The sequence below is a fragment of the Apteryx rowi genome, unplaced genomic scaffold (assembly GCF_003343035.1).
Source record: "Apteryx rowi isolate R43461 unplaced genomic scaffold, aptRow1 scaffold_117, whole genome shotgun sequence".
Lineage (NCBI taxonomy): Eukaryota > Metazoa > Chordata > Aves > Apterygiformes > Apterygidae > Apteryx > Apteryx rowi.
In genome coordinates this window covers 1,880,970-1,907,038 of record NW_020447386.1, presented here as the reverse complement: position 1 = coordinate 1,907,038, position 26,069 = coordinate 1,880,970, and the positions used below count along the sequence as shown (strand labels likewise).

Genomic DNA, 26,069 nt, shown 5'->3' with positions numbered 1-26,069 from the left:
CCACCTGTATTGTAACCTGTATTTTAATATTTAGTCAAAGCCTACAATCATTACTTTTCTAGAAATATTTCAGTTTTGTTTATTCCAAATACGAATTCAGCTATTCCTTGCAAATGTTCACTATCACACTGGTATCCTTTCAACACATTAACTCTTTACTTATCAGGGTTTTAAGTATTTCTTCTTTTTTATCTTTCTCCAATCACATTCCTGCAGACTGTCACTTAAAATAATTTTGAGCCATCTTTCTTCTCTGGGCAGGAGGAAAGAGGAAAACACACATGACTTATCGTGATCTCTATAAGCAATGCAAAGAGTAATTAATGTAAAAATGGCAAGAATTAGTAGAAGACAGACAATAATACTGTTACATAGATTTTGTTTGTGAACCAGAGTATGTGAACATTTTTAAGTCAAAAGTTTCCAGTCTTTTAACAGAACCTTTTAAATTAGTATATACTGACTTGCTACCAAAACCTATTTTATCTTTGATCCTGCCTGTAAAATTATTTTTCTTACTTCTATAAGTAACCTGTTAAATAAATATATGACATTTTCCCAAGTTAGTAATACATTCTGTAAGTGATGGAGAGGTGGTAGAATGTGAGCTTCTTGTGCAGGTGGGGAACGTTGGCTGTATTAGAAAACACTGCTGTCAGTCTATAAAACTGCTTCCCATCACTGAGAGGAATGGGGTGCAAGTGAAATGGCAATAATAATTAGCTGTAGCTTCTTCATAAATTCACAGAAAATGGCACTTGCAATTAATCCAAAGCTGAGCATTTTCAAAACAGAAGTACATGATAGAACATTCACTGCAAGACTAGAAATAACCATCTAATCAGAATATTTATTGCTTAAGATTGAATTTACAAGAGTTTATCAGAAAATATAGTGATAAGTAAAGGGTGTCACACATGTTTTTAAAAAAAAAGTCTGCATAGAAAGGAATTTGAATAATAAGTTCATCTAAACCTCCTCAAGGAGGAGTCCTTTCAAGGACTTTTTTTCCACCCATATTCATCACTTCCAAAACTAAAATTCCAAAGCTAAAATATATAAACAAGTTACTGCAATTAATATCAGAAAGTTACTGTATAAGGAGAAACAAGTCTACTGCACATGCACACATATACACAAACACTGATTCAAGAAATTTCTATTTTCTTTGTTATGCCCCTGTCCATGCAACCACAACCTTTCTTACATTGGAAATCTACTGTTGATTGGTCATAACCCCCGAAAGTTGCACAAAAAAATTCACTTCTGTCAAGTTTGAAACACACTCAAGGTCACACATGCTAGTTTGAGAAATCCTAAAATTTACTCTTTTAAAGAACATCCTCAGATTATTATTCTTTTTACTGTGGTTAACTGGCATGACACAGTATGCAAAGTTGTAATCAAAACACATGATGACTACCACTATGCAACTTGTGATACATCCTCAACTGAAGGTAAGACTTCTCAAATGTCACAGTGCGTATTGGTAAGTGAGGTCATCAATTTTAACAGCTCTGTGATAACAAAGCAAAAACACACAAAGAAACTTTCTTGCTATTCTTCATGCTAAAGCACAGAAAATTGACAAAAGCACATGAAAAATCCAAAACACATCTGAAACACAATTCAGGAAGAAGATGAGTAACTGGGCAGAATCTTCTATATCTTCATTCATAAAGCTATCTCGCTACCCTGCAGGGACTAGCTAACAGCTTTATTGCTAAAGAATACTGAGTTTGTGATCCTAACATTTTATCACTTCTAATAGTTGGAAATTTGTGCGACCATAAGCAGCCTAAGAGGGGTAGATTTTTCCCACACAGTCTTCCTTGACTTTTCCTTGAGAGACTGGATTTAGAGAGACCATCAGAGCCTGAACAAAGCCAGCCCAGAAAAAGCAGTCCACTGCCTGTACACAGAAGGAGGATCTTGACTCAGCTGACCACAGTCATGGCTATGATGTTAAGGGCAGCAAGCCAGTTCCAATGAAAGACTCATTCGTCCAAGATTTGCTTACATAATATTCACCAAAACAGTCATGAATCTAGCTGCAAGCTAGGTGAATACATATTAAAAAAGAGAGACATAAAAAAGGAAGGTAACAGTTTTGCAAGATTTTGAGCAGTGGCTTAACAGCAGGTTATGGCAATAGTGCTAGTTCTAAGAATAAAGTGTCCTGATGCTCTTGTTCTTTAGAAGCTTAGCAGAAGGCTTAGAGACGATATGCAGTGCAGGGTTATTCAATATGCCTGCCAAAGAACATAAGACCTTGGAAGATAAAAACACACACGCCACAGCTAAAGTTGTACAGAAAACTGGTGGAAAAATTCAAATATTTCCTAAACCTGTGGGATGTAGGTGAGCAAGTTTGGAGGCTTCCCTAAGTTTGCATTCTTTTCCCTTGATCATTCTTCCATCTGTTTTATTCCTACAGAACTCTGAGGAATCTGAATTTTTCCTCATTACATCGTTTTTTGTTTTCCTCTGAACATCTATTCTTTATTCATTTCTACACCCCGAAAAATAAATCTGTAAACAAAGAAAAAGCAGTGAGGCTACAAGAAACTGCATTAATCGAATAACCATATTATGTTCAGTCTTCTGTAAAACCTATTTACTCCAGCTACGGGTGTTTTGTTCAAAAGAATACACCCTACAACAGGTACCAAGGATTCATGTAAAAAATTTCTCCATATGCACAATGATTATACCACTGGAAGTTTGCAACTGATTTCAACAGGAAGAAACTCTACTCATAATGAACAATACAACAAAGAATAAAAGCAGTTCACTAGCAATCTCCATTCCTCAAAATTTTAGTGAAGCTATTACTGTAAAACTGGAGTTGCACATTGATACCATTTTTCAAAAAAATCTGCGCAAAAAAAAGTGTCTTTTGGTTTTCCAAACTAATCTGACAAGGGATGCTGCTGTCATGTCTGTTCAAATTAAGTTCCATATTCTAAGACTGTTTTCTTTACAAACCTTTTACCACTTTTTAGAGAAGAACAGTCCCACTCCTCTGTCTTGTTTGTTAATCTGATTATGCTCTTCTACTCATACACATACCATCTGGTGCATGCACAAGCAAAATTCACTGGGCTTAGATGTAAGATCAGGTGACAAAACAAACATGTAGGACACAATGTGCAAAAAATCCCTGAAATTAAAATAAACCCAATATAAAAAAAAGGAGAGAAAAATGCATTAAATAGTTATAACTGAAATGTTTCTGATTATCTGCTATAAAAGCTTTCATAAAAATCAGGCTTCTGAGAATGGTTCTTTAACCAGAAAATACAATTTACAAAAATATTTTCCCCATTTTCTGTTAATGCAGAGGAAATGATAACTTTGCTATAATACGGTTCTCTTCTCAGAATCTTTCTCTGAAGTCTTCCAAAGCTGCAGAAATTTGCAGTGGGATTTTGAGTTTTGGCAAAATAATAGCCTAGTGTCATCAGTGTGCTTTTACGGGCTACAGAAACTTCATTCTGATGTATTATTAGGTGCTGAATATCACCATTTCTCACTTCAGGTTTGTTTTGTAGCTTGTTTTGGCTTCTTGCCAAAGTCATTCAACATTCCGTAGCACTGCACATGCACTGTCCCAGCATCTTACTTCAGCATTTCTTAAAGTGTAAGCTGCAAGACAGAAGCAAAATTGATCTTCCTTCTCCTCCTCCTGTTCCCACAACTCCTTTTGTTGTAGGGGAAAATGCACTGCAGGGTGAACAAGGAGAGCCTACATTCCAGATAAACTACTTATATTAGATAGCATTAATTATGAAACCTTGAAAATGTTTGTTGTTACGCAGTGGTTTTGTACTCCATTAAGAAGATACACACACTTGGAATAGTGCTCAGATCTTTAATAAAGCACACCCAAATCCCTTCCATGTCATCACACCACCTCTCAGAAAGACTGACACATCTTGAACACAGCCTCTGTCTTGCTGTCACTTATCATATTTTACCCTGAAGCACAATCACTAAACATCTATGCTACAAGGCTAAAAGTTCAATGTCAACTGCTCCAACCTGGCAATGTATGATGAGGGCATTGTCACAGCTGTATATAATTAGTTTTTACTTTTTCTATAGGAAGAAACCTAGACAATTACATGCAATGAAACTACATGAAAAAATTATGTTAGAACTGCAAACAAGTTCTCAAAAGTTAGGACATGATAGAATTAAGATTTCCTACGAAATCTTTGTTATGTTCATAAGGACATAGTTTTCAGCCACTAATTTTTCTATGATTCTTGCTTCATATAGTACAAAAAAGCAAAACATGCACTATGAATAAAGGCAGATGTTCAGTGTTTCTTTTCATTGTTCATCATTCAAGGGCATTCAATTACATTAGCTGTAAGACTATTTTGCTCTGTCTGAAAACTTCTACAGGTTTCAGTTTCTAGCTAGCTAAAATGATACCAGTCCTATAAAAACAGGTTAATTTTTCTTATGCATTTCAGTGCATTTCTTAAGTCTTGTCAATCTCATATAGTAAATGAGGGATATCCATTTGAATCCCTCATTATTCTTCAAGAGCAGTCTGTACTTACATAAACACAAGACAAAATGGAAACACAAAATAACAAGCAAATTTTTGTGTGGCACTGAATCTTTAAAGAGTAGTCTATGTTGTGTGTTTATCCTGTTGACTTTGGGGATACGACTGTAAGTATGTTATAGCCAACAATGTACATATTCCTACTTATAGCAAATCTGTGAAGGATTGGAAAAAAATAAAACATGTTTTCTCTTACTTCACTGAAAACTAAAGCAGTTATTTTCCCAGACAGCAAAAAACAAGGTCATTAAAAGCCATATCCTGGTAGCCTTTCTCATGCAAATAATCTAATTTGTACTGGGGATTATTTACATGGGAAAGGGGGCAAACCTTGCCTAAATAAAATATTTTATTACCATAGTTTGCAAAGAGTAAACAAACAAAAAGGAAAAGACGAAAATAATATCATGACTTCCAAACAATAAGCAGAATGTTAACATGTGCCTGAAGGGTTGAACTTTGTGTTTGAAAAGTGCTGTATCAGATAGCATAATAAATAAATAAAAATAGAGTGGTTCAGCTTTACTGAAATAAAAAGATGTACTTTTATGCTTGTAATACACTGAAGTTTATGTAGAAACATTTTCCTTACATACTGTTCTAGCCAACTAGACCATTCTATGCAAGTTATTTACATAATAATCTTGTCAGTCATCTTGGAATGTAATTACCTTTCTTTTATGATGGGTTGTTGAAGCATCCATCTCCTCTTCTCCTATGTTGTCTATCTGTGAAGTTGGACTACAGTTCATCCTCTCCTCTTCTTGCCTCTGAAGTCTGTCTGCTACAGCCTGGATTGCTTCTGTCCATTCTTCCCTACCATGAACAAGCCAACATTCCTATTAGAAACTCACAAAATACATCCAAATAAATTGTTTCTAATGTTTCTCACATAATACATTGTTTCAACATGAAATTCTCATGCTACACAGCAGAAGACTCATAATTAATTAATTGCTTTGATTTCCTTCTAAGTTCTGCATTGTGTAAAAGATGAATTTGATTTAAATCAGCATCAAAGAGAATCCCTGCACAGTTTATTACAAGAATTAACAGAGTTCGATTTTGTAAATACTATAATAGTGAAAACTTGAAAAGTCTTGCTAGGGGTGTAATACAGCTCAGAGCATACTATGTAATCTCCTATCTCGTAATAATCTGCTATTTTAAGAGAGTTTTTGTGTGTCTCGCCTCACCCTGAGACATTTCACAGAAAATAAATGAGATTTATACAACCACACTATATTCAGCTCTTTCTCTGCCTCCTCTTAAAACTGAATTTGTTGGCTGATTCCAAATTTTCCAGCAAAACTGAGGCCTCAAAGATGGAAGGGACAGGCCCAAATGAGGGCTTCCACTGAGGGAAAAGCAGGGGCAGCTCAGCTCATGGCTATTCTGTCTGCTGGCGAAGCAGCACACATATACTAGCTGGCGACTCGGCACACTGTAGCTCCAGATGCAGTGCAATATGTGCTGCTATTTGCCTAGCCAGCAGGGGATGCGGGAGGAACCCGGTGGCCCTACAGAATGCACTAAGACATATTACACTGCATGCACAGAAGAAAGATATTGTGGAGAAGCAATATCCAGGCAGAATTAAAAAAAAGAAGTAAGTAAGTAAATATACTAATAAAACGGAGAGGATACAAAAAGGAAAGTCATAGTTATTTACTGATATAAATAATATATCAATAAAGCCAACCATAGTATTAAACTCAACAGGTCAGATGCCCAAGGTAGCAAGACTCAATACCTCTAACCAGAGATACAGTATAGAATATTTTAACAAGGCAAACCATCTCGTCTCCTATACACTCCTGGTGCATTAAAAAAGTTAATTCATAAAGACTCTGTGAATATTTACTGAAACAAGAAAAGCTAGTAAGTAAACATAAAATAAATTATAACAAACATAATGCTTTCTGCGCCAAAAAGGAGCACATTAGGAGGAGTAAAAGGAAAATCTAAGACAGCAAGACTTGAAAATACTTCAATAAGCAGGCTTCTATTGTTCAAAATTTAACACTTCAGAGACATACTATGACATAGTTTTGGCTTATTTAAACACACTCATCCCACCTACTCGTAGGCAGTTCGTACACTAGAAATGAAGTGGGATAATATTTTACAGAAGCAGACATAAATTCTTTAAATAAATTACTGTTCAGAAGTGCTCAGAATGTGACATTTCCAAATGCTGATGACTGCACAATACCAGCAGAGGTGCCGAGGCTTCTCCAGGAAGAACATGGAAAGCAAAACAAAAATAAAGCTCTTACCGTTCCTCCGGTGTGTCTACATGGAACGTCCTCTCTATGACAGTGGTCCACTGAAGACATCTGATTATGAACGTGTTTGGCTTTGGTCGCTCTGTTTTCATTAGTTGACATTCTAGGAAAAAACATGGTATTTCCTCTTTTATATATTGCAAGTTAATGGGTGAAGAGCAAATAAAACTACTTAGATAAAATATATAAAGCTTATTGTATATGGATCAAGCAATCACATAGAAATACAGTATGCCAATATAACCTTGGGCATGGACAAAAGGTAACAGGTAATAATCATAAGCTGAGGAAAGCAGTCTGAGGAATAGATTGTTCCCCCTATAAAAAAAGTGCAACCTCCATTTGCAAACTAGGTCTGTATTATGAGGGTTAAGATGAATATTAGATCCTGGATTGCTCTAGTGTGCCAAGGTAACACCAGTAGCCAAAGGCACATTTTTCCATCTGTACCTGGCAAGAGGAATATGACATTTTCCCTCCAATGGTAATCATGCTGCAATTATCCATGCTACTTCATCTCAAGATTAGATTTATTGTAAAATATCCTGTCTGTGAAAATTCAGCTGTTTAAGCTAGTTAATGTAATGATGTAATCTGATTATGAAACATTGAATTACCCCCACCAAAATGGGGCTGCCCCAAAAAGTCATTTAGTTCTTCTTCATGCCCCATAGCAGAATCAGCTCTACCTATGCTATTTCTCACAGATATTTTCCTCAACTCTTTCTAAACTTCCCCAGAAGTATCAATTTCAAAATCTCCCCAAGCAAACTGTTCAAACAACTGTAAGTATATTAATTATTTCTACAGTTAGGAGGTTTTTCCTAGCATTTAGTACAACCATTCGTACAATTTAAGCATACTGCTTTTTGTCCTGTTGACCAATTTATTTCCTCCTTTTTAGCAGCTATCCCATCCCTTTCAGACATCAAAAGACTTTTCTCTCTCTTCAGTCTTCTCTAGCCTAAATCAGTTCACCCAAACTGTCCTCACAGGTCATGATTTTAGTCCTAGGATTCTTCCTGTTACAGAGTTCCAGACATAGTATACCTCCTATTATGTTGCTCATCACTTTTTCACAAGAGCACAATTTTGTTAATTCAGGCAATGGTTCAATGAGACCATACCTTTGATTTTAACATGTAGCATACAGTACTAAAAAAATTACATCTACATGATGCAAAACTCTGACCTGCTAAAACTCTTTACTCATGCAAATATATTTAAACATTTTTTGTGAAGTTAAGGTTGTACTGGCAAAACTATAATTTGTTCTCCTGCAACTAGCATAAAACTGACATAGTCATCACATCTCATGTTCTGGTAATTCAACAGGAATGCTACCACTTGTTCAAACCTGATCCTGATCAAATGTGTGCTCTAAAATGATTTATCACTTACACAAATCAATCAATGCTGAACATTGCAACAGACTTCTGCTCACTTATAACCCACTGTAACTTCTTTGTAAACTGCCATCTACCAGCTGGCCCAAACCTTTTGCTGATGTACTTGACCATCCTTTAGCATAAAACCTTGCAATTGTTCTTACTGAATTACATTTTGTTTATTCAAATTAACATCAAAGCCTTACAAAAATCACGTTATGCGACCTGTGCCAGTTCACAGGGCACATTATTCTTCAATAGAAATAGATTAGATTGGTTCGACATGATTTTTTTTCTGCACAAACTTCACATATGTTACTCATCTCATTATTGTCTATGATTTATCAATTATTTTTCCACACATTGAGACTAAGCTGATTGGTCTATAGTTCCCCAACTCTTAATGCCCACCTTCCCTCCCCTCCTCCCTGCCAAAACCAGAAACCATTAACGACCCCTTTCTAGAGTCCTGAAACTTCAACTATCATCCACAATTTCACAGGAATGCTTTTTAAATATTCTCCAAGGAATTGTGTCAGATTCAGTGAATTCCTAACCATCCAACATACTTAGGTATTCTCTAACTTGCTTTTCCCTTTTCTCTCATGCCTTTGTTGATGGTGCTAATTTTACAAGCTGCATACCAGAGCTGACCTTCTGCAATGCAGTTGCACACTGAAAATACATTAAAGCAATCCTTTTTTGATACTACTAGCTTATAATGAGTTTAGCAGTGCAGTTCAAGAGATTGATTTGTACACTTTAAGACCAAAATAATTTGGGACCTGATTAACTCAGAAACGGCCTCTGTCTCCATGTTGTAATGCCACAGTTGATACCAGCAAAGCTACTTGTACTGGAACACTCTCAATAATACAGACATGAAAAAATGGATATTAGGTGGCTCTCTGTGAAGAGGCCTTGATTTTGGAACTATCATGCTCACTGCAAAAGGTTTTTTATTTGAAGAAGTGGAGAAGAATGGAGGTAGATATATCTGTCGATAGGATTTTTTTCTGCAACTTCTACTAGTAGAACACCCCAAAACTTGATAGACATATATATAAGAAATAAAAGAATGAAGTAAATATAGCACTACCCAGATGTGCATTCCTTAATGCAAAAACCTATATATTCACCATGCATATATAAATTATTATGCAAGGCAGACTGCTCACTGGTCAAGGAGATGACATCACATTTAGCAATCCTGCATACATCATGGGGACTTGAAAGAGAAACTAATCCAGTTTCACTGCTTTTATAAATTTAACAACTCTGCTAGGTCTTGGATGGGATAACAGCTATCCTCAGCATTCAGAGGAAGGAGATACAGCAGGATGGAAACAGAATGAAGGAATCTAAAACAAAGGCTGGAAGAGAGAAACAGAGGACAGAAGCAGATGAAGGGAACTCAGTGAGCACGATGAAGCGGAGCTTGCTTAGAGAGGATATTTTACTAGGCTTGTAACAGGGCATAAGTACTACTCAGAAGATCAAAGAAACCCTCTTCTTCAGGGGTATGGTTTAAGCCCAAGTTGGGACCCTGATGAAGGTGCACTAGGGATAACAGGCTACTTTTTCCTTAATTTCCTCAGCCACAGCTCTAAAGAATGTATAGGGCTAACTTTTACAACAGAAGAGACTAGAAGCATTGTCTGGTCCAAGAGTACCTGATATTTTTCCTAACAAAACCATCTTCTGATCTTTAATCCTACCACACTTCAATCACGTGAGCTGAAATTTCCTTTGCTGGCTGCCTGCCTAAAGCTGCACTCTCCTGGAAAATACTACTTTTTGGAGACAAGACTTAGAACTTGGAAACTGAGACCTTTGTTACCCATTTAGTATTCCTGTGAAAATGTAACACGTATCTGACCACCATATGGGGAGGAGAGGGTTAGGGTTGCAGTGGGGTGAGGGTTAAAACTTACAATAACACTTCCTAAGCCATACGACTCTTGAAAATCCATGTGCAGTGAGTATAATCCAGAGGCTACAGCTATCTCCTACTTCTGCATTCATCTGCTAAATGGAACACTCTTTCTCTTATATTCATAATGCCTCACGCTACTCCTCAGACAGTTTGAAAAAGAAGTTGCCTGATTGAGATATACAGGTGAGACAAAATCCTATATGGAAAAATGGCATACAACCAGGAGTTTACAGAAGAGATGTCTGGAACCAAAGACTAGGGAAAGACAGGAAAAGGACAGGAATCTGTACTCAAGAGAGGAAATAAGAGGGATAAATGAAGACTAGGGTGGAAAGACAATGAGAAACGGTAACTAAAATGGAGAGTCTGCAAGAGGGAACTACAACTGGAAGTTAGTCAAGAGACCATACAGTAATAATTCAGAGTAGCTAGGCAAGGAAAATGAAGGTGAAAGACAACACCAGTGATGGAAGAGAGAGATGACTGTGTTAGGACAACCTGAAGGGAAAGAGGCACAAAGAGTCAAACCTTCGGAAAATTCTGTACCCGTCACAGCACATCCCTGTCCAGTGCTGTACAAGAACTAAAGATTTTGAATTTCACCATTCATTTGCTGACTGAAAATACATCCAAAAATGCCTGCATTAAAGTAAGTCATTAAGTTTGCCACCTTAAACACTCAAAATTAAAACTGACAGAATTAAGGTTGCCTATGTCAAATGCTATATATAACATGGTCTTTAGCTATATATAAAGTATACTAATATTCTAATGTATAACAAATATATTATCTCTCTATATTAGCATGTATACCTCTGTAAATCTTTTTCCATGTGCATACAGATGTGTTAGTACACATCTATACTGATTTTTTCCAGACAGGTCCCAGCATGATGATGTGCTTTGTTAACAACAACAAAACATTTATTTTGCCTATGGATGCATACTAATCTTTGTTACAGAAAAGTACTTACTCTCTACATTTTCATTTTAGATGGTCAGCTAAATCAATTAAACATAGTAAAAAATTCATTACCAACTGAAAATGCACTGAAAAAATAGAAAAATGAAAATACTATTTCAACGTCACTGAAAGATGCTACTGAAAAACAAAATTCAGCATAAGTTAATGAGCTCTTTTTAATATTCTGTTAAAAAGGTGGCTAAATATTTAATTTCCTTGTATAAAGTTGAGTAGAGTCTCATCTTTTCTTTCCAGAAGAAAAACAGATTCAGAAAGAAGTGGAGGAGCAATGTATTTCTAAAAGTGGTGTGCTACCCATCCTTCTCAAGTAGATAAAAGTGACCGAAGTCTGCTGATATTTAGTGCACCCACACACTTCATGTGCTGCTGTATACAAATGTATGGGATAAACAACATTCCTATCGTGTTTGCAATGTGAATAAAAACTTGTTTGTGGATGTCTTACCTACAGTTAGAAAAAAAAAAACCAATGGTACTAAGATGAATAAGTACTCTAATACACAGTTGTTGCTAATTACCAAAATATTTTTCTACTAACCACTGGAAAAACTACAGTAGTTTTAGAGAGAGAGAATAGTTTGGAAACTACAAAAGCACAGAGGAATGAGTGAAACGGGCTACTGAAAGCTGGCTCAGAACACTCAAGCGATAGTTGGGTCATTACCAAGAGTAGAGAACACTCTACCATAATGTCTTCAAGTTTGCTACTATACATAAACATATGTAATTAAAGGGCTGAATCTCAACTCAAAACAGTTGGAACTCTAAATTATCATTCAAAAAGATGAGTAAGCCAGTAAACAGACAGACTCAACTTTGTGTTCTTGTATGCTAGCCATCTACATGTTGGAATTACACATTTTAATCCTAAAGCTTTCTGTCTTGCTGGGATTAAACATCAGTCATGAGAAGTTTCCCCTTTAATAATAGAGAAGATAAAACATTTTGAGGAAAAACTCTTGTTGAAAGCAACAAAATACAAAACCAGTAACAGAAACTGACAATACAGTTCCAAAAAATCTGTAATACTTGTCGGACCGTTTTTGGATCTATATCAAAAATGGAAAAATGAAATAAAACCAGTAAAAAGAAATGCAATGGATGTTTCTCAATTATCAAACTTCTCTTTTTTAAAACAACAACAACAAAAAGTAAACTACATACCAGAGGTTAACTTTTGTCGCCATATCCACAAACACCCTAACAGTTTAAAATATTTGTCAGACTATCTTTTTCAAATAAATGACACTATCTAAATTAAATAGTTATGCTAGTTAAACTCTCCTGAGCAACTCTAACTACAAACTGTATTTCAAAACATTCTGTTTACTTTACACCATTCTGAACCACAGATGACAAAGTTTGCTTGAAGCTGTAATTACTCTGCAAAGCTGGGAAGCCAATTAGAGGGCCTGAAACCTGCCAGTTCCAAAAAAAAAAAGCACAGATCATCTGTTCAGATTTTATTAAAAAGTTTAAAGTTTGAATTCTATAACTTTAACCATATAATCACCAGTTTTCTTCTTCCTAAATACATTCGTTCAGCATAAAAAATAGAAAGAACGTTAACACTATTATTATTTCAGATATGGAAGGTTTCAACTTCAGCAGAGTTTGTATATACGGCTAGACAGGAATACTGAGCATGCAAGCTGACAAAAAAAATGCACTCGAATATGAACAGCAGGTTGCATATGTGAGAAATTATTTCTAACATAGACTGAGTTTTAGCACAAAAGATAACTTCCTGTGATTATCGCATGATATAAAAGAAACAGTAGTGAATCACTGCTTGTATTGTTTAGAATATATGCACTTTTACATATACAATACACACGCATTACAGTTTAATCCTTAATTTCTTATTCTTCTCTGGCTCTTCCTTCACAAAGCAAACTACACTTCACTGTCCCAACCTTTGCCTATCCCACTACTACTTCAACCTTTTCCTTCTCATCTCCAAACTTAATGAGCGTGCTGTTTACAACTGCCTTCTTCCATTTCTGCTACTGCTCTTTGTACTCTGAATCCACGCTTTTCTCTAATGATCAGTTTTTAGACAAGTAACAAAACTAGTATGCCATTTTCATAACTTTGACACAGATTATCATGTTTTTATTATCATCATCATGCTCATAAATATATATGAGAGAGAGAGAGAGAGAGAGAGAGAGAGAGATATCCCTTTAGCTTTTATTACTTACTCTACTACTGATTCTCCTACCTCTTTATCTATTACCTAAGGGAAATTTCTACTTTTCTGAGGCCTTCCAAAAGGCTCTGTCCTTTGTCTCCTCTTTTCCCTCTATCTATGGGTAATATTACCCATAAAAATAAGTTTGGTCATATGGAGATCTATGTGAACAACTTAATATCCTTTCTTTGGTCTCAACGAATGCAGTTTTCTCCTAACAATGTCATCCCCAAAACTGCTGCACAGATAATTTTTCTCCATCATCTCTTTGATGACAGCACTCTTCTCTTTGCATTCCTCATTTCCTGTGCTGCTCTGTCACATTAAATATACGCTGCTTTTCAACATGGCCTGTTCCCACAGTCTACCCTCATCCTCTGAATCATTCTTTATTCAATATCAAAATGCCCATTCCTGCCACCTATCCTCCTACTGTTCCAATTTCAGGACCGATTTCTGAAAAGCATTTCTAATATCCCTCTCACTGTTTGCCATACTRGTTCTCTTTTAAACCCTCCCTAAAACTCTCCTTTGCCATGATGCCTTAAAAAGGGGAGGGAGAGAGAAGGGAGAAGAGAGTAAAAAAAAAAAAAAATCTAACCTTGACAATGGATTAGTTGTTGATGTGCTGAGACCACTGCCTGTACTACAGGCTAATATTGTCTCATTGTTTTCTCATACTCCCCCCATCTGTTTGCATCCATCTGCTGTCCCTTGTTTTATATTTGGGATTTAAGTTTTTTGGAGCAGGGACTGAATTTTTGTTCAGTACGGGTAGAACTCCTACTTCTGCGGGGCCTGGCTCATAACTTGAACTTGCATGTCCTGTGATGATGTAACAACAACATATATGCCTGCATAATAACCATAAAAAACTTAATTACACTCCCTGACACTGAAAAAGAGCTTTCTTCATGCAGTTTATCATGCTGGAAAGTCTTTTACTTCCAGCACTCCAAAAAGTACTAAAGTAGCATCCATGGCTTTCTATCATTACAACTGATTTGCTCTTTGGTCTTTCATGCAAAAAGGGAGAATAGGAATAGGAGATTTCTCCGTGCTATTGTTGGGTTTTGTTTGAGGTTTTGTTTGTTTTCTCAGAAGACAGTAACATTATACTTCTCTCTCTGTCTTTCATACAATCACTCCAATTTTATTTACGCAACTGTCTGCATCACGCCAATATAAAAACTCAGATCTGCCAATAAAACTCAATTTTTATCTGTCATGCTCAAACCAGGCCATATTTGCAGCTAACTGGAAATTACAATATGCCAAACTGGTGTCTGAGAAAGCACTGTCCAGTAAAATGCAAGGATGAGACCAAGCAACTCATTTTCATTCACGACCCAAGCCAACAAGTGAATCTAAACTACTAAGTTAAATGACAGCATACCAATTATACCACCTATAAACCACTCAAAGAAATATGAGAGTCTCCCAAAGAAAATTACTGGCCCAATTGTCCAGAAGCTATTATTTTGGAATGAATTCTATACCGTACTTATGCACATGACTCTAGTTACGTACACCTGTGTGTTCATGTCACCCAGTGTGGTGACAACTAAAAATCTTGGGACTTTAAAAATCTTGCTGAAAAGTAACTGGAGTTGCTGACAGGGAAGGTCATGTTTAATGACAAAGTATTTTGATCCATCAACTAATCTCCCTTAAAACATACATACATGTTTTCCTACTCATTTCTTTAGAGAATATCTTCAGAATTCTTTATAGCCCTAACATCATTCTCCTGCAACCTTTCAGTATTCATGTTTTGAAGATTTTTAACTCCCCAAAACAGTGAAATCCTGTCTCTGGCTTACTGAAAGATTAAGACTAGGAGAAAGCTGAATGGCTTCTCCACTTAGAGTAACCAGCAATCCAAGGGTTCATTGATAATCCATTCTGCAGAGAAAAAAATAAAGAAAACCATGTTATAAAAGAATGACTCCTTACAATAGCTGCAATTTATTTCACCTTCACTATTTATTTTCAAAGACAGGAAAAAGGGTAGCTGTACCACAGAGTGCTTAGAAAGTACAATCTTTCAAGATATCACAGAAATTCCAGGTGACATCATTTTTGGCCAAAGCTCAAAGGCTACTGTGAAGGGATACATCTCTTCCCAATTACTCTCCACATAAAGATCAAAATGAAGGCAAAGGGCCAATTCTTAGAGATACCTCATTCCAAATGTGCTGTGTGATTATTCACATACTCATTGCATATGTGAAAAGTAAATTTTATCAGTGAGGCCACAAAAGCTCCTTAAGTAGAACTGGAAGCAACTGTCTATTCCTCCTCACCCTGCTTTCTACAATGATGATGGCCATTGGAGACCAAGGTGGTTTGCACAAAGCAGTCTTGATTTTATTTACACAACACTGGACCAGTTAGAAACAATGACACTTTTTCTTCTTTTTTGGGACCTGTGAAGCTATAAATCCTATCACACTGGACAACCAGAGTACCTAGTTTTGTCCAAAAGAAACAGAATGGAGTTTTAAAAGCCAGGATATTTTTCAGGCCTCTGCCTATACAGAGAAGTTGTACCAACTGAATCAAAATTATTTTTAAACTGGTTCTGACTGCATTAATGCCTAAGCAAAAGCAATTTAAATTGACATATTTTATTTTGCAGTTGAGGTGGGCTAGGAACGCACACCCACTCAGTTACCATGACTCAGTCAATCACCAGTAACTCTTCACGCTACAGTAACTTGACTGCTTGCAACTGCTTGTCTATACACCTGACAACAGCTAAACTGATTTTGAACTAGTCAAGTCAAGCAAGCTTATGCTTCTGCATTAGCTCTGAAAACCAATATAAACCTGTTTTAAGAGCTTCCACAAGGAATTTTCCACAAATCTAATTACATTGTCTTTATTTTTCTTTAAGTACGTGGTTAGATAGTACAACTTTGTGAGAGTCTACGTTTCAGGGGATGAGTATTAAGGAACTAAAAGCGTATTTCAAACATCGCTCTCAACTTGCATGTTAAAAAAAAAAAAAAAAGAAGGCTCTGTTTGGTGTAAGATCAACTGACTCCACAGGAGAGAAACCAGAGTGTTTCCCCTGCGCTAGCCAGCGTCACTGCTTTGGCCGACTTGTCCACCCTGCTCACCACATCTACTCTAATCACCTCTCATGCACCCGGAGGCCCGAGGGCAGAGGCCGAGGGCAGGCGAAGCCCCTGTCCTGGTAGCCGGAGGCAGGGGCACCAAGGGGCCAGTCCTGTGACCCCTGAGGGCAGGCGTCCACCTCACCTGCTGCTGGTTCCTGGGGCATGCCTCCGACAGCCTGAAAACATGATCTCCCCATCCCAGCCACTGAACACAACTCTGCTGCTTTACAGCTGGGTGCCCAGAGCCCCAGACAAGCCCAAAAAGATGCACAGGGTTTCTGAGTTGTTGTTCGCTTTCTTCTAACATGCAAAATGAGGATCATTTAGAAAACAAGAGCTATTCTCAGTCACACCCTTCACTCAAATCTGTCCTGCCTTTAGGGCCATATTTACGTTCCAGAGAGACCCTCTACTCCCATACCTGGCCCACGCACCATTTCCCTGCATTTTGAGCAGACAGCAGTGGCTGAAGAGCGTGTGCGCTGCCTCGAGCTCTGTCTGTCCACACAGAGCTTCAAGCTGTTCACATGCCTGCTGCCTAACGCCTTCCTCTGTTTCCTCCCAAACCATGCCAAGGAAAAGGGATACTACCTGAATGCTCCATCCAATGACAAATTAACACCTGACAAGCAAACCTTTACTAATAAAGACATATTTAATATTGTAAGCAATGCTAGCATTATGTAAAATAATTTCATTCTTTCAGGCCTTCCTCTTGTTCACAGGAGTCCTGATAAAATATACTGACTATATGGCACCAGGGAGAGAGTAACGCTTAGATGTTTTTTTTCAAGTTATCTTGGAAGAAATCAGGAAGCAACTACATGGAAAGTGGACACTGCATCTAGGAAAAGGTCTTCTGAAAAAGGAACCTAGTGTGGCAGGAGTGGAAAGGGGACACTGGAGGAAAAATATCTATACTTTGGAAGTAACTAGTTTGACAGAGCTGAATACAGAAATCTTCAAGCTACTGAACAAGTACCATACGAAACAGAGCTGTACAAACTTTGCAGTGTTCAACTCCAACAGTACTATGAAAATAATACCACAGTCTTGGCCTTTTCTGCTTAAATAACAAGCTGTAAGTAAGAGCCAAAGATGTCTATCATTTGGAGAGCAAAGTAGACTGAGACCACACTCTCACTTTACAGATAACTACAAAGATTACATGAAGATAGGACTATAAAGACATATCTTTAAGTCCCTGCCAACCTAATCAAGATGGTATTAACAGTGATCTCACACTCCATCTGCCTGGCTAGCAATTTATGAAAAACGTACTTCACTATTACAGGAAAAATATGTTGCACTGCTTGTGGCCACAAACCTACCACAACTGCTCAGGAACTCTTGGATGAGAGGCCGTGAGACCAGTTCTTGACATTTACCAGGTACTGCAGATGCGATCAGATGCATTTATATAGTGATTTTTTTTGGTTTGTTGGTTTTGATCTATTTGTCCTATTGATGATCTTCAGACAGATAAAACAGTGGACAAAAAATTACAGTCCTTTACAATTCAGAGTATAATAGCATATTGGCTTACATTTTCAACTCTTCAATGTGTCATGTAATTTTATACTTCATATCGAAGATCAAACAGTAACCTATTTATTTAAATCCATGTTAAAAACTGGAATCTTATCCAAATTTTCTGAATCTAGAAGAAGTTTTATATTTCATCCCGTAATTCCACACAGGTACTTTACCTGAATTTTATGGGTTTCTTTTCATGAGTGAAAACACCTCCCTATTCTTGCACTGATCAATAATCATCACTGATTAAATCACTCATTTTCCTTCCAGAAAACAGAAAAACTCATTCTGCTTACCAAAACTATATTTCTTCAAGTAATCTAGCATGCCTGCTCCTTTAGCTTATGCTGCATAGGCATCAGACCTATGGGGCTTGCTAGCTGCAGATCAGATTTTTTTTCCCCCTTTTGGCAAACAATATCAAATCTTCCAATCTCTGCCAGATCAAAGGTCGGGATTACACAGGATGACCTCTGGGTATCAAGATACTAAAAAATCACCAGTACCAACACAGTCGAACTAATTGCTAATTATGCATTTCTTCACCTAGCAGAACTACTATTTGGATCATCCTTCTAGTTACAGCAGCAAAGGAAGACTAGATATACTATGAAGAACATGGTAAAGCTGGATGAAAGAAACTGCTGTAATTTTACACGTTCTTCCTGCTGAGCACAGGGGAAAGGTATCTAGAAAACCGCTGTTTTAAGTAAGTAGGTTAGGAAATTCAATGGAGTAACTAAGGAGTAACTTAGCCTATGAGCTAATGAATTCCTCTCGACATGAACAACTTAAAGGCATCACTTCTTGCATACTCAAAATCATCTGTAAGGCTTATGTCACAGTCAAAATATACAAGATTTTCCTCCTTTAGTTGTGGGACAAGACATTGGCTTGTGGCAGAAGATCATTTCCTTACAAAACAAAATACACAATTTACTTTGCATACAAAGGCTGAGTTACTCACAAGGAAAATTTTAATCAAAGAAATAGGCAAATACAGTCTCAGTAGAATTTGTTCCATCTTCAGCAACGCAGATGAAGGAAGTCCTTCCCCTAAGTACACATGCCTGTATGGCCCCAATACTCCCTTATAAAACTAAATACTACACTGCAATATGCTAACAGAATTTTGAAATAAGTTGGCTTAATTTTCTGGTATTGCTTTGAAGGTTTCTAGCCATGATACCTAACTCTTATATTCAGGGAGATTTTTTGCCCCATTAGTTTAGTTCCTCTAATACTTGCATTTTTTTAATCAGAAACACTCTTCTACCAATCTCACTTTGTCAGAGCAAACTAAGTATAGACTTGCCTTTTAAAAACATTCTTGGAAAACAAGATATCAAAATGGCTTCACTTCATCCAACAGATACACACTTTGTAGCTTTGCTAATATATGCAAATTGTCTGGTTGCTTGAAATTACTGATTAACCATGCTGGAGAGCTGATTACCTGATTATCCAAGAGACAAATCATTTAGTAGGATTTTGTGTCATTTGACAGTCTAGATAATTTTCTAATTAATTTGAGTTTTCAAGTGAAATTATAGATACTACTAAAAAAGAAAAAAGAAGCCAATGATTTGAATACAGGTAGCTTTCCAAGAATTTTCTCCTTACAACAATAATTTGTCAAATGTTATTGTTAGTTCCAGATGCTCCAGATACAAAATATCAACAACTTGGATTAAAATTTTTTTCAGACTCCAATACACGATAAAATTTTCAATTCTATATGTTTTGTAGTGCTGGACATGGGATTCATAATGCACTATCCTGAGACATGGCATCAAACTCGCAGAGTTATCAAGAAATTCTGAAGTGCACATGACACAATACTTAGCAGATATTTGTCAATATGCTGAGAGAATAATAAATACTGGAAATACTTACTTGCCACTGAAAAGTTGTTGAGTGGATATGGCAGATCCACATCCTGGGGCTTCTCCTTATAGCCTATGAAAGAGCCATCTGTCTTTAGCAGGAAGTATCTTGGCCGCCAGTTTTTTATATATTCTCCTAGAGGAGAAAAAATGTTCTTTAGTACTGCAAAAAAAAGGAAACTTTGATATTAGAAAACATAATATGTTATTAGTATTAAACAGCAATTATACCAAAACCTTTTCAGACATGTTTTCAATTTACAAAGGAAATTTTAACTTCCTCTCAAAGAAGAGAAAATAAAATTGCAATGGCAAGCCTGAACCATAAAACAATGCCTTTGGAATAAGGATCTACAAGCATCACACAGGAATATTCTGCAAGTCTAAACTTTATTACACTATACTCTTCTAAATCCTACATCTTTATACCTATAAACAGTCTCAAATTTGGTACAGGTGGAAAAAAAGTACTCCAGCTTGAATTTAAATAATGAAATGAAACTTAACTACTACAAGGTAGAACGTTTGTCTTGCTGAGCCAAAGCAAAAATCATTAATTTCTCAAAAAAATAAACTATAAGCAAATACAAGAAGATGGAAAATGGGAGAATCTACAGAAAGTATATTTAACCAATCTACCTGAAAGCAAAAGGAATAAATACCAAAGAACAAAAAGCAGAAGCCAGTTAACTTTTAAAAAGATTAGTCCAGCAATAAACCCACCACCTCCTCCTTCTCCCTTTCCCAGTCTCAGCAGAAGATTCTGCAAGCCACAAGGTGTTCAGGAACAGAGAAACACAGAACAGGAGGCAAAGACATGGTACCTTAATTAATGTAATTTATTCACTATTTAAAAGATGAGAAATCTCATGAACAGTCCTATACTTTACAGTGCCACACCAAAATATCAGCAACAATTCCATTTTTAATGTGTAATTACCCGGGTAAGTACAGGTAAGTTTAGATAAGCTTAACTATTCCTTTGATTTCTATCAACTCTGCAGATTGAATAACATATGTACAAGCATCTATCAAGACTCTGAAAATAAACAAATCACGGTTTCATCATTATACAAGTAAACATTTTAAGAAAAAAGTGTATGTAACAATGCAGAATATCCAGCAGTGCTTATGACTGAAAGTTGCCATTTGTACACTTTATGCACTGTTCTAATCTGAGATCTCTAGACTGCATCAAAGTGTCACTGTGAAATAGGAAGTATGCTCTATTTGTTTTAACTTAAAAAACAAATTTCAAGTTCAGTAAGGTTGAAACTGGAAAATTATTTCATTCCTTGTATCCAGTTTTTCCATTTTACAAAATGCTCAGAACTGACTACTATCCAAGGGCTGCACTGGTTCTGGGCTAAACCCAACCTTTCAGTTGAGCTTACCACCTCAGCACCGTACTAACTGTGACTGTATAGCTTTTAGACATCTCAGAGCTCAGAAAGATGTTCACATCCACCTGCCAAACTTTGTAGGCAAAGGTGGTGGGGGATGGAGAAGAGATCTCTGGTGCTAGTTTGGCTAGGAACATCCACACTGATACTGCCAGTCTGAATTGATTTCATAAGAGAAAATCCCAGCTCAAATTAAAGCAGACAATTTAAAAAAAAGAAAACCCACAGATACGAGATATTCAAAATTTGGATAAGAAATACCAGTGTAGTACCGGAAAACACACTTCACTTTAATACCTGTAACAGYGAAAAACTGTATTGTCTTTACACAGAAAGGTAGCATTTTTTCAAGTCAAGTTTGTTAATACTTGAAAACAAAATAAACATAGGCCTAAGTAAAAGTATGACTCTTCTTTCTAAGAACACTTAAAATATGCCCCAAGACAAATTTGCTGAAACCTGCGGGGACTCTCAAGAGTTGAGGTGAAACCAAAACTTTACATACCAGATCACCCAAGTTTTAAAAATATTAATTAATTAATAATATAATAATTAATAAAATAATTAATGATATATGCTTTCTTAAACATAGCATAAAGAGCATCTTCTGTAAGCTTTTCATAACTATATTTTGCTTACTTGTAACCATAAGTGATTATTACGAGAGCAAGGGCCTGCTACTAGGTCAAAAAATCTGTCAAGAGCTTAGTCTTATGTGGCAGGTGCATTCACTGGAGGACAGGTGACTAAAACTACTGAAGAAGAGTTCAAGGACAGCATCCAACCTGTACAGCATACCAATACACCTGAAACAGGTCAGTCATTGAAAAATTCAAGTCTCAGAGAAAGTCCTCCTTGCTGTAAAGAATAAACCCGACGAGGAGATTGACAGACTCTGCTCTAGAAATCACAGATGACAGGGTAAGTACACTCCTTAGTCACTTTAGGAAAGAAATAGAAGCCTTCACTCCCTTACAGATACACCCTCCAGCAGTAACCCTTTAAGAAAGGAGAACATTTTAGCGGGTGCCCTGAGACAGCCAGAGTACACTTATCTGATTGTTTACTCCCTCCTCCTCTTAGGGCAACATTATAGCTTGCATATGGCTTCTACTGGGAACTCAGAGTTTCTTAATGAGAAAATCGAACAGATTTTTCATCATCTAGTGGGTTATGGAGCTGATGTTTCATCTATAGAAAAACCATTAGAAGAGCATGACCAGCCTTCCAAGCTTCTCTGAAGAGAGCTAGCGATGACGGACAACAGCTAGTCACAAGAAGATGTAAATACTGAATGGCATACAAGCACCAGGTTATCAATGAACACAGCTGTTGCTTTGTCTTCGGCCTGCAAACTATAGCCAGACAGACACAAGACGTATAATTCAAAAGCAATTCTTAAAACACTATTGCTTCTTAAAAACCTTGCATATTTCTTTCCTAAACATACTACTTTGAAAATGTTTTTCCTAAATGGTTCCCCTAGAGGAATTGAAGTCAGGCTACTTTTTCAAGGTGTCCCTACAAACACACACAAAAAGATAACCTAGTTTCCCCTTGAAACGACCAACATTCCAATCCTTCTTCAAGGCCTGTACACAAATATTTACGATCTGTCCTTTATTTATTTTGTCATGTAATGAACAAACGGGTGAATACCTTTGACGAATAAAGTAAACAGTGATATCAGTGAACAATTCACTTAACTACTGAAGTGGTGTAATGGCTCTCAAGATGCACTCCAGGTGCTCTCTTACAACTGTGTTCCTTATATATAATCTGCTCAAAGATAAAAAAACATTTTAGTCCATACCTCGTAAGAGACGTGTTTACTGAACCACTTTGTAAGAGAAATCCTCCATATAAAAAAAAAAAAAAAACTAAAATACAGGAGAGTATTTGAAAAGGAAAATCACTTTCTTATGCCTTTTAAATGATCACCCAAGCATAACAAAATGCATCTTTTACAGTGTAGGCAATATTAATTACTTAAAAATACCTGGAGTGTTTGTTTACCAAATACCTGAACATAAACAAACAACAGGAAGTTTACATTTGGAAATTCATTAGTTTAAGTGAAAGATTTCCTGAGAAAGGAGAAGTCCGTGCAGGTTAACCAAAAGACAAGACATCCTAACAATTTAATGAAATATAGCTGAGGTAGTTAAAAAAAACAGTGGATCTGCCATAGAGGATTAATCTGTTTGTACCCAGCTTTCTCCTGAGTTAATGCAAGCTAAATTATTATTTTGCTTAAATTTACAACCTTTTAAGTTGAAAACACGTTCTCTTAGGATCTGTTCATTAGACTGTAAGAAGACATCTCTAATTTCAAACACTAGAGCAAAAAAAGCCTAGTTCATACATCATTTCAATTCTGGTCAAAGTTTTTAAAGCTACCAGAGAAAAGGGGCAATAGAATTTATACCTCACAGATATACGAGACATAAATATATATCACAGAGAATACATACATACACACACAGTACAAATTTAGAGTCAGTTTCAGGAATTTTTTTTTTTTTTTTTTTTAACGGCTACTTAAAAGTATACAGCCAAAACAGGCAACAAGACAGCAGGACATCCCTGAGGCACACGAAAATACAATCTGATCTTCAGGTGAAAAGCACCCTCATAAAAAGCAACTCTTTCATTAGTGTTGTATTTAATAACACACTGGCTAACAACAATAACAGAGAATGCTTAATGAAAGGTCTTTTAGAACATGACCCTGGTGGCTGGCTTTGTATTCCCTTACTGCAACCTGGATTTCCACACACACACACCCCCCGACGGCTATAACAGGAGCCCTGCCGTTGGGATATTTCAGAAAATATGTTTATTCTAGTGATGTAATGTTTGTAGCTTTGATACTGCTGAAGAGCATCACAAAGCAGAGTTTTCTAAGAATCTACGCAAGTCTTCAACAAACCCATGTTAGATAAATCAATCACTCCAAGTCAGCAAGCTTTTCACTTCACCTCAGGACTCAAACCATCCCTTTGAACATATACTTCACCTCAGATCTGATGGTTGCTATTTTTATTTTCATCCACTTGTAATCCTTAGGATATGGAAATTCAGCAACTCTGAGAAAAATTACAATTTATTAATTTCGAACTAATCTCATTATTAAAAAAACACTGCAATTTTAACAAACTGGTCACTTGTGCAAAAGGTCTACATTTTTCAGTATGTAAATGGCTTTAGAGGTGTGAAGGAAACGTCTTTAATATACAGTGCTGATATGCAATGGAAACCTGAGTTCAAAAACTTGCTTCCTTAAAAGAAGCAACAGCTGCCACACAGACATAAGTGAGATTTAAGGGGGGAGCTGGAGGGGGCGACATCAAGCAGAGCGTACCAAAAGTCTGCCTCTTGTGTGTGTGTGTCATTAATTTACTAAAATGGCTTTAACAGAAATAATACACGAATACTGCTCCCCTCCCCTCCCCTTTTTTTTTTAGACGACACTTTTATTTTAAATCAGATTCCAGTTCTCCTACACTAAAGGTTAATAAACAGGGGGGAAAAAAAACTTGAATGTATCTAACAACAGCATTAAAGAAAATTAGACAAAAGAAACTAAAAAACTTAACCATATACAACACAATTTGTCTTTAAAAGAATCTAAACGGCAAGTAACATCGAGTCCAGTAAAACATTAGAAGTATTGCCACTGGTTTTAAGATTGAATTTACTTACCTTGGCCCTCTGAGGGCAGTGTTACCTAACACACGATTAGAAGCATCAGCAGACTATTTAACTAAGTCAGTAGACACTAGTGAATGTAAGGCACTTCTGCTATTTACTTACTTGTGATTTCATGAAAATAAATGTGCAATACAGTTCAAAGGTACTGTAAAAAATAAATGTTCTAAAAATCTGAAAGTATACCTGTCCACACAATTTAATATATGCCCTTCAGTATAATGTAAATTTATAACAGTACCAGTACACAAAGGTTTGACAAAATCTTATTGCACACCAAAAAAATTAAATAAAACTGATTTTTTCTAACATGCATGAGCATTTTAAAAGCTATTTGTATTATATAACCTTCCATAAGAATTTTCAGGCAGTTCAATGAAAGTCTCAATTTGGAACAAATGCTTTTTGATTCTTTTACACTGTGAGACAGTGATTATTGCAACTGGGAAATGCTATGTGTGGGCAGAATATAAGCCATCACTTTTTACAACAGTTATGCTTCCATTAAGTTTCCTTCGAATTGGGGAATTAATGTACATGAGAATTGGATACAAGCGTCAGCAGATTGCCTTTCTAAGATACAAGGCTATTCAAGAGCCCTTCACTGCCCATGACACAGCAACAGCGCAATGCAGTTAGCAAGACTGGTCAACTCCTGCACAGCTTCTCCGAGCAGCGTGGTCAGAAACCAGCACAACCTGCACCAACGGTATGGTCCTGCTGAATGCAGCAAGCAGAGGCACGAATGACCTCGAGCAGTGACGCAGCCGATAGAGGCACCAAGCAAGCAGAGATGACCTTCTCCTTCACATCAGCCAAGTCGCACTGAAGAGAAGGCAAAAATTACCATCTTTTTCTCTAAAGAAGTAGTAGGCAGGGCTCAAAAACCAGGGCTGCCACTAGTAAAGCAAACTAATCCCAAGTGGAGAAGTGGAGTCACCAGGGAGAAGCCACTGATGCAACTTTCCATGGTCCCAGCTCACTTCTTGGAAACTAAAGCAACTGAAACTGAGCTTCTCCACAGCGAGTTTTTCC

General features: G+C 36.7%; 1 protein-coding gene across 11 annotated transcripts in view; it reads right to left on the bottom strand.

Moving 5' to 3' along the window:
- The window catches only part of AKT3 (AKT serine/threonine kinase 3), a 153,996-nt gene that overhangs the window by 63,211 nt on the left and 64,716 nt on the right, over positions 1 to 26,069 (bottom strand). For all 11 annotated transcript variants that reach the window (XM_026082009.1, XM_026082001.1, XM_026082068.1 and 8 more), the window contains 3 exons: positions 19,931 to 20,056; positions 6,862 to 6,973; positions 5,254 to 5,398 (listed from right to left, as the gene is read on the bottom strand). In XM_026082009.1, the coding sequence (XP_025937794.1) occupies positions 5,254 to 5,398; positions 6,862 to 6,973; positions 19,931 to 20,056 (383 nt within the window). The remainder of the gene's footprint in view (positions 1 to 5,253; positions 5,399 to 6,861; positions 6,974 to 19,930; positions 20,057 to 26,069) is intronic.